A 12716-nucleotide genomic window follows, 5' to 3' on the forward strand; every position below is an offset into this window, starting at 1 on the left:
TGTATGCCTAAGGTTGAAAATAAATTATGTTTATAGTGAATGCCCCTATAAATGGTCTTATTTTTACGATTTAGTTTTAATCCAAATGATGCGCGTGCTAAGTGAGTGAACATCAAAGATCACACTGCAGAATTGTGCTCTCTCTCTCTCTCTCTCCATACCGTTAAGTAACTTGTGCATTGTTTTACTTACTTGTTTTTGATGTATCTGACCGAACTACAAACTTTCCAATGATATCTGTGAGAAAGGTATATTCACTCGACAAGCTCGCGCATCTGCGCTGCCGCGTTCTCAATCCACTCAGCGTGCTTTGCTTATCAGCTCGCGCACATCAGCTATACAGTTAATACTGAATGTTTAACATTATATTCATTGCATACATATACTTCGTAGTAGACATCCTTAACTCCATTCTGCTGTCTGTTGTTCTGTTGTCGGTGTTTCTTTGTCTAAATATGGCACTGATCACATGCTGTGTGGTATCGGCGTTTGGTATCGGGGCATTTTAACGAGTACGAGTACATGAGCTCAGTGTCGGGCCCGATACCGGTATCGGTGAATCCCTACTTTAAATATTCAATATATTGCCTAACCCTAATAAAAACCTTAAAAATAAATACACTTTTCCTCAAGTCTTGATTGAGCTGAAATTCACCTTTTCACTGCCTCTTCCATCTAGGTTGCCCTGGCTTGCTGATTTTGTGTCCTCTGAAGCTCTAAAACATGAAAAGACATTGTTACCATCACTCTTTTCAACATACAGATGTTCATAACCACTATGGTAATGTGTCTGACACACACCTTGATTCACAATAGTGGCATTTCAGGTTACCCAAAAACTAGCAAATCACAGTGTGCCGTTTATGTAACCAAACTCCACCTGACACACATACTCACTCGGGACTCTCATCTAATGGGGTCTCCAGTGATTGAGTTGGCTCCTGACACTCTTTCTCACTACAAAGGACAAACACACAAGCATTGGGATGCAGAGGTGGTGGCAAAGCATGATGGGTAAGCAGTGGGGTGTATAGACGGACATGCATTGATGTGCTAAAGGTGAGAAAATGATACTTTAAACACCATAGAATGATGGGATAGCATGAATAGGGAGACGTGGTCATGAACTCTGATATTTCAAAGGCTAGAAAGGATGGAAAGTGGATACTAACAATAAAACACAAGAAAGGAAACGCCTTCAGAGGTGCTAAAACTAAGGATAGGATGCTTGGATGCTGTAACATAGGTTGGATGCTCCGGAATGTAAAGCTACCGCCACAGCTATGATATAAAAGAATGTTTGCTTGTCCGGATTTTATTAGATGATGATCCTGCGTGACAAAACAACCTCAGGAGACAAAAGGGTGTTTTAATGTACTGAAGTGTACCTTGATAACTGCATTTGTTCCAGGACTGAATCACTGTCTGCTTTGTCTGGGGATGAGACTGTGAGTGATGGCACTTGGAGTGTACTGACAAATGTAGTCGCCTACAGATGAAGAGAACATGCAAAGGTAAATTCACACCAGTGTATTCTCCACACCAGCATTTTCCAAAAGGCAGACCCCTGAAGGTCCATCTCAAACAACCTTTCCAGCATAAAAATACATTTAATATAACAATGCAATATATCCTTTTTATTAGGGATTTTTTATTTATTTGTTTGTTTGTTTTTTATAAAGCATATTTGAAAACCACCACAGGTTGACCATAGTGCTGTACTGTAATGTACCATTAAGGGCATTAAAAAACAAGTACATTAATATAGATTGAAAAATAGAAAGAGAAGCTACACACTTTTTTATAACTCTGTACATTTTCCCCTCATTATCTGATTTCTTTTTTTTTTGTAATTCTTTGGAGTCTCCATGATGTTTCTAATTACTGTAATACAGTAAAAAATACAGTATTTTTTATTTTTACATCAGCATGCACACCTTTCAGAATGCATCAGTAATTTACAATTTAAATAATGCAGATTTGTTTTGTATTACATGTAGTGTTGTTACTGTTTACAAACTAATAAAATACATTTTTGTTCAGTGAAATCAAGAAATAAAATGCAGAAATAACATTTGAGAAACTTCACATAACCTTACGTATGTAATATAAAAAGCATAAATGTTGCACAAAATGTTGTTACTGTTCACAAACTATTCAAAATCATTTTCATTCAATGAAACAAAGCTGAAATAAAATAGAATAAAATATAAATATTCGACGAAAAACATCAACTTAAAAAAATGTAAATTAAAACTGCTGCTTTGGTTGAAGAACTAAAATTACTAAAACTAAAACTGACATAAAATAAAATTGAAGCTAAACAGAAACGTTTAAAAAATCTAATAAAAATGACAGAAACACATTCAATTTCTACAACTTAAACTAAAAAAATTAAAAAATAAATCAAAACATAAAAAATGCTATAACAGTACATAAATAATTCACTCATAAATAATTTAATCATTCACTCAGTTTTGGAAGTCCTTGGTTCAAAAAAGTATTCTAAGGATCCATCACCTCTGAACGGTAATATCTGAAGACATTCAGTCACTTGCTGACAAGTGATTCTCTGTGTCTTGGATCGTCTGTGACAGTATGAGCCACAGTTTGACATGCTGTGTGTTCTGCAAGTGTTCAATTTTGCCTTTAGCTTGAAAAAAAACACCATCAACACAACTTTGCTGAACTGTCAATCAGTTTGTGTTGCTCTAAATTACGAGTAATTCTAGGTTGCAGTGCAGTGATTTTAGATTATGCATGCCAAAACAAAATATAGTTCTTTAACAAGGATGCACACTAACCACAAACGATGAATGGTGTAACCTCGAGGGAAATTTTATATGAATTTTGTTGGTCTGAAAAGAAAATTGTACCTCATTTTGACCCCTCACAGCAACTTCCTCTGTGTAAGAGAGCAGAGACTTCTCCGTGTTCATGGAAACAGAGAGGGCGGTGGACATGGAGAGGGAGCTGTCGCTATTGCTCCCATCACTGTCTGCTTCTTTGACCTTATCTGATGAGAAAGACAGAAGAGGAGGGAGATTTTGATCATTAGCTCAGAAAACGCCACACAGCAAATACAGCCTGTCACTTATTAGAAGCACATTAAAGGATTTAACTAATTGGATGAAGCTCTAGAAACCACATCCAGGTCACATTTCACCCCAAAATCAATATATAACATAATATAATGTAATGTAATAATATTTTATTTTTGTGATAAAGAAGTACATTTACCTCTCATATTCAGATTTTTTCCCCCTGTAATTTCCTTAGTGGCTTCTTATTATTGCATTACAGTAATAATTACTGGAAATGTAATTTATTTATTTTTTCATTTCTACATCAACATGTACACCTTCCACAATATTTAATTTACAATTGAATAATGAATTATTTTGTATTACAGGTAGAGTTGTTACTGTTCACTAAAATTATTAAGATAATTTTCTTTAAAGTAATGCTAAAATAAAATATAAATATTAGATGAAAACTTTAGCTTAACCAAACTTTAAAAAATTAAATGAAGGTTAGTTACTAAAACTAAAACTGAAACAAAGCTAAATAAGAAATGATAAAATGACAGAAGCACTTAAAATTAATAAAACAAACTAGAATTAAAATAAAAACTAATTAAAAATATGAATTAATACTATAATAGTATATAAATAATACTAAAATTACACTGATTACAGGAAAGACATACAAATTTTATTGACATCACTTCGGAATTTTTTTATTAAAATAAAACAAATCACCTTTTCTCCCTTGTGCTGACATGACCATCTCTTGTACTTTCTTGTAACACATGAGTGACCGTCGCAACTCTTCAATCTTGCGATCCTACACAAAGCATCATTAACAGCATTAAATGCCAAGTTCCTTTATGATTTTCAAATGCAATGGGCAAAGAAACTTATGACTTAAAACTACCTTCTCCTCATTTGCCGCCATCAATGACTCCATTGCTTTCTTCATCTTCTGTACTTCCATATCTGCAAAGCACAGGCTTAGTAAACTAAAGACCATTTCATAAACACTAAAGGGCAAAGAAACATTAGGCCTCAGGCTTGACATTTAGCATCACATAAACTGTAGACAGACATGTTGAGATGAAATACAAGTGACCTTCTGTGACAAATGTGAGAAATGTACACAACGAAAGCAAGGAGGAGCTTGTTGGGATTAAACGTGAGTGTATGCAGCCACAGATAAGAGTGGACGTCCAGCCTGTGAGGTCATGAGGAGTGTGAACATGGGTTACGGGCAATGCACTATAATGGAGGGAAGAGGGGAAGAAACTAGCTTTGGGGAACAGTAGGTGTTACATTACAAGGTGACAGGCAAGACAAACAGAAAATAATGTAAATATGACATGCCAGATGGCGACCACAATCTGACTTTTGTCTGGGCTACAACATAAGAACGGATTATTATTCATTACTTCTTTCCCTTTCCTATACCTAATATCTTGTATATTTAAATCCATTTAAATCCATTTAAATCCAAAGCAAGCTTCATGAGTACCATGCCCAAACATGCAGGCACAGGAAGCAGAGGACAAAAACTTCCTATACGACTGTAATTTGCAATGCTTCGTGCTGTAGAAAAGCAAGCTTCATGAGTACCATGCCCAAACATGCAGGCACAGGAAGCAGAGGACAAAAATAGTACAAAGATTAAAAAAACTGAAAAAGGGGTGTATGTGTAGAAGGTAGACATGGAGTCCCCTTACGTTTCTCTTTGAGCCTCTTTTTTAATGTTTCCTCAGTATGGAAAACTGTTTAAGACAGAGTAATGATATTAAACGTCTTCTGTTATTGAATGTGTTGCACCAATAAACCGCTATCAGTAAAATGATACATAGAAAAAGACATAAAAACAACAGGGGAATAATAATTTTTTTTTTAAATTTAATTAATTAAATAAAAAAAAGATAAAAAACTATAATAATAAATAAACCACACCAAAATAAACAACAAGGAAAAACAATGGTAAAAAAAATCTAAATAAACAATCAATAAAATAAAAAAACAACCAAAAACTAACATAAATAAAAACCAAATAAACAAACAACAAAAAAACTAAATAACAAGAGAATATGTAAAAACATCTAATCATAACAAACAAAACAAAGCAAAACTAAAATATAAACAAATCAAATAAACAAAAACAAAGCCAAAAAACAACAAAAAACAATAACAAGGAAAACTATGCAAAAAAAATCAATACAAACAAACCATAGCAAACAAATATAAATGTATAAAAACGCATGTAAAAAAGCAAAAGAAACTAAAGAAATAAAAATAATTAATAAATACATTTATTAATTTTAAAAAAGCAAAAAAACTATAATAAATAAATAAACCAAATCAAAATAAACAACAAGAAAAAACAATTGTAAGAAATCAAAACAAACATTCAATAAAATATAAAACAAATCGAAAAACTAACATAAACAAAAACCAAATAAACACAAACAAAAAACTAAATAACAAGAGAAAACTATGTAAAAACATCTAATCAAAACAAACAAAAACACAGCAAAAAAACAAACAACAAAATAACAAGGAAAACGATGTAAAAAAAATCAATACAAACAAATATAAATATATAAAAAACACAAGTAAAATACAAACAAACAAAAGAAATATGTAAAAATCAAAAGTAAAACAAAGCAAATAACTAAAATCAACAAAAATGCAAAAAAAAAAAAAATAGCACAAATTAATTAATATAATAAAAATTGATTGAGCTTGATCTACTCCAGATATTACAGTACAGCATCTTAGATACAGCATAATGACAAGACAAAACTAGACCCCTGTAGGGCACGCTGGGACAGGCAATACTGCAATTACTAAGTGTGAAGAACAGCAACTATGCATGACCCACCTCTCTCTGTGCTGTCTAGGCCTGCAGGCGTTGGGGATCTGGACCCCGTCTCATCCTGCAGCCTCCTCAGATCACCATCTCTGCCATCCAGATGCGTTCTCAACGTGACCAGCTCCTCCTGAACATTAAAACACACACATCTCACAACTCTGATCCAAAGTCTGGACCACCACTGAAGTTAACAGGTTAACCCAGCGATACCAAACCATGCAGCTACTAATTACTATCAGAGAGATCAATAAATGGCACATGCAAAATGAAAGTTTGACACAATGTTGTAGATAATGTATTGGATTATCTCACAAACAGCCAAATATTCAATTAATTAATTATATATGTGTCTACGACTCATCAAGATCACATTCAAGAACTTAATGAGTTCAATGCATTGCCAGGGTGGTTGTGAAGTTTATAACACCAAAAAAAGCTACAGAAACACAATTATGCAAACCTCACACTGAGCTTTTTGAAGCATGTGGATTAACAGTATGCTACAGTAGGAAGTAGCGACAGAAATAGCTTCTCCTGCATTATAAAGCAGTCTGAAATTTAGCCCTCTCAGCTTAAACATCACGTAGAGCCTCACACTAAAGCATACTTGTGGTTAATTAAACATGCTGAGATCTTATACTGGTGCCACTGCTTATAGAGGAGGGCAGATTTAATGAGCAGCTTTCAAATCATGATGAGAACTTTGTCTGTACAAAATGGTGCAAAATGGAGGGCTATGGAGCTCTCAGTTAAACTGAGACAGTAAAAAAGACATTGGCTCATAGGCTCATTACAAGTGGCCTAAGAATGTATTTGGACTTTAAAGCAACACTGAATGTCAGTGCATTGTTAATAAACTATTAAATGTGGCCACTGTATAATATTTAAACTTTAAACTGAAGCCTTCATTAAAAGTGCCAAAAAGCAAAGTTACAGTGAAAAAATAACTAAATAAAAAAAACTTTGGATCACAACCACATGCAGCAACCACCCTGAGGTATGCCGACCTTGAGTGCCTGGATTTTTTGTTCCTTCCTCTGTTTCTCATACTGCATCTGGCCCATTTTGAGTTTCAGGCTAGAGAGCTTTGCCATTAGCGACTAGAGGCAGAGAGGTTAGACAAGGAGGAAAAGGAAAATAGACACTTAAAGATAACAAGAAAGATGACAGGTTATGTAAGAGAGACAGAAGAAGAGAATCCCTATGCAAGCTTAAAGATGGTAACATCAATTGTTGTTTTCACTTGTAAGAAACTAGCATAGAAACTCACCTTAGTGGATTTCAATTTCTTTTCATACTGTAACCGTTCACTCTCCATCTCAGAAATGTGATATCTCAGTTCATTAATCTCCAAAATCAAACCCTAAAAAGAAAAAACGTATTTAAAAGGCAAGCAATCTCCATAGAATTTCATGAAGTGTATCAAGCATTTTAGCAACAAATTATTTTTAACAATGTTAAAACAATGTTATTTAATTTAACAATGATAAATTTACTGTAAAATAAGTAAAACTGCCGACTGCATATGTATGTTGCCAATTACATAAAAAATAAAATAACATTTACATACAATAAAAAAAACTGAGGGACTTTAATGCATGGAATCTAATAATATTAATAACTAATTTCTAAACACACATAGACTTATCATGGCCATATTCCCAAACAATTTTGCTACAAAGGTCTTCAAAGAGAACCCTACTGTCAAGTTTGAAATGGTTTGTTTAACAAACAGACTAAGTATTCAATCGTTAGAAATGCTTTACAAGCAGCAAAAAAAAATAATAAAAAAATCTAGTGACAAGCTTCCATTCAGCACACAGCCCTTTCAGGGCCAAGCTCTTTGTCAGGATGTCCAGCATTCAGCCATGGATTTATGAGTCAATAAACAACAGAGCAGCCTCTAGTTGTAAACACTCAGTGAAAAAAATGCAGATGCATCCACTTGGAGCAGTGATCCGGAAAGCGTAAGGACAATCTGAATACACTACAGTTCAAAAGTTTGGGGTCAGTACAACGGGTTTCAACTCTGATGATAAGAAATGTCATAAATACTTCTTAAGCACCAAATCAGCATATTATAATGATTTCTGAAGGATCATGCGACACTGACAACTGGAGTAACGACTGCTAAAAATGCAGCTCTGCCATCACAGGAAAAAATTACATTTTAAAATATATTCAAATTATATTAAAATAGAAAACAGTTATTTTAAATTGCAATAATATCACACAATTAGTTTCATTGTATTATTGCTCAAATAAATACAGCCTTGGTGAAAATAAGATACTTCTATACTTCTTTTCAAAAAATATTTTAAAAATCTTACCGGCCACAAAATTTTAAACAGCAGTGTAAATAGAGTATTTCAGGCTACAGTAATTCTGATAGTTCTTCAAAATCTAAAATGACATATTATAGTCTTAGTCTTAACAGGATAAAAAGAATATATTTTGGGAAACAAACTGGAGTCTTGCTGAGACGGTAAATTATGTGGCAGCAAAATAACAGGAAACAGCAGAAATAATTTATATCTTTGAAGAATGTGTTGACCAACCTAGACCAAACACACTTGCCAATTTAGTGCACAGTTTAAACAATAAATAATTTGTATATGTGTTCTACAATACTCTAGGAAGAATGAAAACCACAATCACAAAGAAAGGCCTGAAATGGAACGTTTGTCAACAACAAGAAGACAAAACCTGTTTTCTGTGGCTGACTGTGAACACACAGGTGCAGAGACTGGTTCATCTCAATGACCCTAATCGAAAATCATCCTGCTTTTCTCCATTTTTTGATGTTGTTTGACTCAAAAATACGTGTTAAAGTGATAACAGCATTTCCCAAGCCTAAATAAAACATGTTATGGACAAGGACCGAAAGCAACCCTGGACAACAAGGCCAGCTGCTCTGGAGTTCATAAGATAATAGTCTGCTTTACACCTAGTCTAAAGTGGCTAGACTTTTAACAAAAAAAAAAAAAAAAAGGTCCAGTTTGCATTTGGGCCAAGAAATGCCCACTTTGACAGGAAATGTATTTGTGAACTGGCCAAACATGGTTTAGGGCAGGTTTATCTGAAATAGTTGAAACCACTGATGTGGAAAACCATTCCAATGGATTCCATCACCATCTCGCTGAGGACCCTTCCTACTCACATTCATCCACAGTGGGCCATAGTCCTTAGTGGTAATGACTACTTTCTTGAGAGAAAAGAGGCCACCCAAACCATTTTGGGTAAATGGTATGTGGTAAAGGCTGTTTTTGCATTTGCCATTTTGCCCAGACGGCAAACAAAGCAGAGAATAGTTAAAAGCCCAACATTCCAGTGCACTGGAACAGATTTCCGTAACATGACGTGACTGGTAGATGTCCGAGCGCTAACAGATCGCATTGTTGAATGCACGTCTTTCTGCTTCAGGCTTGTACAGAAACAAAAGGTTGGCTATACTGCAGAATCACGAATCTAAACAAACATTCAAGTCATTTTCCAGCAAACTGCAATATGTTAAAGCGGTCAAAACAAAAGAGCTCTGTGTGCCAACGGCGGAATCACAAATTAACCAATGACTAGCATTATAATTAAAGCACAGCCACTGACATTTTCAAATAAAGACATCCTTACACAATTATTTTGCTCATGCATGTGTTCATGTTTTTTACCTCACTATCTCCAAATCTATCATCAAAATCGAGTCTCTCTTTCTCCATTGCTGTTAACTTCAGTTTCAAGTTGGAAACCTCTGCCATAAGCTCCAGCTTCTGAGTCTCAAGGGCTGATCTGCAGAGGAGTTCCTAGGAACAAGAGTTCACAAATGGAGCATGTACAAAGAAAATCGGTCTTATGAATTACATTTTATGGGCTTCTGCTTGTAATTGCACAGTATAGTGAAGACGTAATAGGAAACTAAGGGCTGAAAATAAGCTCTAATGTGCAAAATGCACATGTACCCAACCACCAGACCATGTCTCCAATAAACAAGGCACATCTTTGAACCCACCTGTTGTAACATTTCTTCTGTGGCATTTAGTTTCTCACGATGTTCATCAAGGCACAGGTCTAGGTCCCTTATCTTTTCTCCTTGCGCCTCCACTTGATCCGTCAAAACACTCACCTGCAAAGAATGGTGATTTTATTTTATTCAGCAAGTATGCATTAAATTCATCAAAAGTGACAGTAAACACGTTTGTTTTAAAAAAAATTATGTTACAAATAAAAAAAAGAAAAAAGAAAATGCTGTTCTTTTGAACTTTTCTTTACCAAAGAATCCTGAAAAAAATTGTATCAGGGTTTCTACAAAAATATTAAGCAGTTTTCAACATTGATAATAATAAGAAATGTTTCTTGAGCAGTAAATTAGCATATTAGAAGGATTTCTGAAGGTTTATGTGACACTGAAGATAAAAGGAATGGCTGCTGAAAATTCAGCTGTCATCATAGGAATAAATTGCATTTTAAAATATATTGAAAAAGAAATCAATTATTTTAAATTGTAATAATATTTTACATTACTGTATTTATGACCGAACACAAGAGACTTCTTTCAAAAACATGAAAAAAATCTTGCTGACCCCAAACTTTTGATTGTACAGTACATGTATGTATATACAAAGTTACCTGAAGCACAAGGGATTCTTTATCACTTTCAAGACGATTAAGTCTGTCCTGGTAAACATCGCCGGTGATTGAAATGTGTCCATTTGACTGTCCAAAAAACACAGAAAAATAATTTATTATAAACGACTTCTGGAATCCAAAACAATATGGCTTGAAACCGTAATACTGAGGAAAACAGGGTCACTTGTAGGCATGGGCCGATTACCAGTTTCAAGGTATACCGTGATTTGCAAATTTCACGGTTTCAAAACCACTAACATTTTCCGTTGTACCGCTCCTGCGGTATGCGCTGTTTTTCATGTTTCCTCAAAGACTGAAAGAAAGTGTAGGAAGGAATACCTCAGGTTGAGTGCAGTGAGTGACACGACCCCCCTCCTGTTGGTGCAGCAGTCAGTCACGTGTGTGTATGACGGCCGAAGGAGCTTCCCCTGGAACTTACGCGATTGGCAACCAGATGTTTTTTTTGTTTTGTTTTATTGCAGCCGATCTCTGTTCTGGACTTGCACAAACTGCGTTGCAATGCAACCATTTTCCAAAATGTCATTTATGTGAAAATATGAAGTCTGTAAACGCCCGTTAACACAAGCCAGAGACGCTGAAGACGGATGCACAGAGAAAATACAGTAGCAGACAGTAGCAGAACTAACTGTTCATGATGCACAAGCTATTGGAAGAAAATCCTAAATATTGATTTGGGGGTTTATAGGAATGTGTTTCTGAGGGGAACTGACTGCCTTCAGAAAAGTTTAGATGGTATTTTCATCTTGTCTCTGTATAATTCACATTAAAGCAGTGTTTCAGCGCAGCGCTGCTTTGTTTACAGTGGTAACCAAGGAAACGTATCTGCTGTTCCATGAGCGCCTCCTGCTGTCAGAGAGTGAATCTGAACTCATTCAGAGCTCCTGCTGTTTGTTTTGTTCAGGCATGTATAATTTCACAAAGCTAGTCAGAACATTCTGTTTTGCTTCAAATTGGGTTATTATTAAATCAAATTATGTATATGAAATTATATAACTAAATTATATGAAATGATATAAATTATATGTATATAAATTATATAACTAAAATTAAATAACTGTGATTACAGATTTAGGTTAAATAAAGATGTCAGTCTTTTAGGGCAGCAGTAGCTCTAGCAGCAAATCAACAATCCAAATCAAAAGCTGCAGGGACAGCCCACAATTCAGCAAACATTTCAGAAACAAATCAAAGAAAAAAATAAACAAATACTACTGTTTAGAGCTGCACGATTCTGGATAAATTGAGAATCACAATTTTTTTTGTCTCAAATAGAGATCACGATTCTGAACTAAACAAAATAATGTGTGGCAAAATATTATTGCTGCAGTCTATTTAAAAGTGTTTAATTAATTTGAATGAATTATTAAACATTTTAATATACACTACCAGTCAAAAGATTTTGAACAGTAAGATTTTTAATGTTTTTTTAAAGAATTCTCTTCTGCTCACCGAACCTGCATATATTTGATACAAAATACAGCAAAAGCAGTAATACTGTGAAATATTTTTACTATTTAAAATAACTGCTTTCTATTTGAATATATTTTAAAATTTAATTTATTCCTGTGATCAAAGCTGAATTTTCAGCATCATTACTCCAGTCTTCAGAGTCCCATGTTCCTTCAGAAATCATTCTAATATGCTGACTTGCTGTTCAAGAAACATTCTATTATCATTATTATTATCAATATTTAAAAAGCTTGAGTACATTTTTTCAGGATTCTTTGATGAATAGAAAGATCAGCATTCATCTGAAATAAAAAAGCTTGTGTAACATTATACACTCTAGTACCATTCAAAAGCTTGGAGTCACAATTTGTTTTTGGGGTGGGGGGGGGGATTATATAAATTAGGGATGCACCGATACCGATACTGGTATCGGGCCCGATACTGGTCTCCTGTACTCATACTCGTTAAAATGCCCCGATACCAAACGCCGATACCACACAGCATGTGATATGCGCCATATTCAAAGAAACACCGACAACAGAACAACAGACAGCAGAAAGGAGTTAAGGATGTCTACTACGAAGTATATGTATGCAATGAATACAGCGGCAGTGCGAACACAGATTTGAATGATCCGGTAAGACTTTGTCAAAGGTTTAGTAGACACGGGAGAATCGTTGTCATTTAGAAATGAGATCGTGTGGTTGTCTGAATCGAGATCGCGATCTTTTAACGAT

At 34.6% G+C, this 12716-nt stretch overlaps 1 protein-coding gene across 4 annotated transcripts in view; it reads right to left on the reverse strand.

The window, feature by feature from the left end:
* The window catches only part of LOC107686233 (liprin-beta-1-like), a 32288-nt gene that overhangs the window by 10222 nt on the left and 9350 nt on the right, over positions 1-12716 (reverse strand). The window contains exons 4-16 of one of the 4 annotated variants that reach the window (XM_016483143.1): positions 10510-10596; positions 9893-10006; positions 9555-9686; positions 7160-7252; positions 6897-6989; positions 5899-6016; positions 4739-4783; positions 3937-3998; positions 3762-3846; positions 2877-3016; positions 1389-1489; positions 898-957; positions 656-716 (exon numbers count right to left, since the gene is read on the reverse strand). In XM_016483143.1, the coding sequence (XP_016338629.1) occupies positions 656-716; positions 898-957; positions 1389-1489; positions 2877-3016; positions 3762-3846; positions 3937-3998; positions 4739-4783; positions 5899-6016; positions 6897-6989; positions 7160-7252; positions 9555-9686; positions 9893-10006; positions 10510-10596 (1191 nt within the window). The remainder of the gene's footprint in view (positions 1-655; positions 717-897; positions 958-1388; positions 1490-2876; positions 3017-3761; positions 3847-3936; positions 3999-4738; positions 4784-5898; positions 6017-6896; positions 6990-7159; positions 7253-9554; positions 9687-9892; positions 10007-10509; positions 10597-12716) is intronic. The other 3 variants (XM_016483145.1, XM_016483144.1, XM_016483146.1) reach the window with 3 other exon arrangements.

Source organism: Sinocyclocheilus anshuiensis, unplaced genomic scaffold (genome assembly GCF_001515605.1).
Source record: "Sinocyclocheilus anshuiensis isolate Anshui unplaced genomic scaffold, SAMN03320099.WGS_v1.1 scaffold481, whole genome shotgun sequence".
Classification (NCBI taxonomy): Eukaryota; Metazoa; Chordata; class Actinopteri; order Cypriniformes; family Cyprinidae; genus Sinocyclocheilus; species Sinocyclocheilus anshuiensis.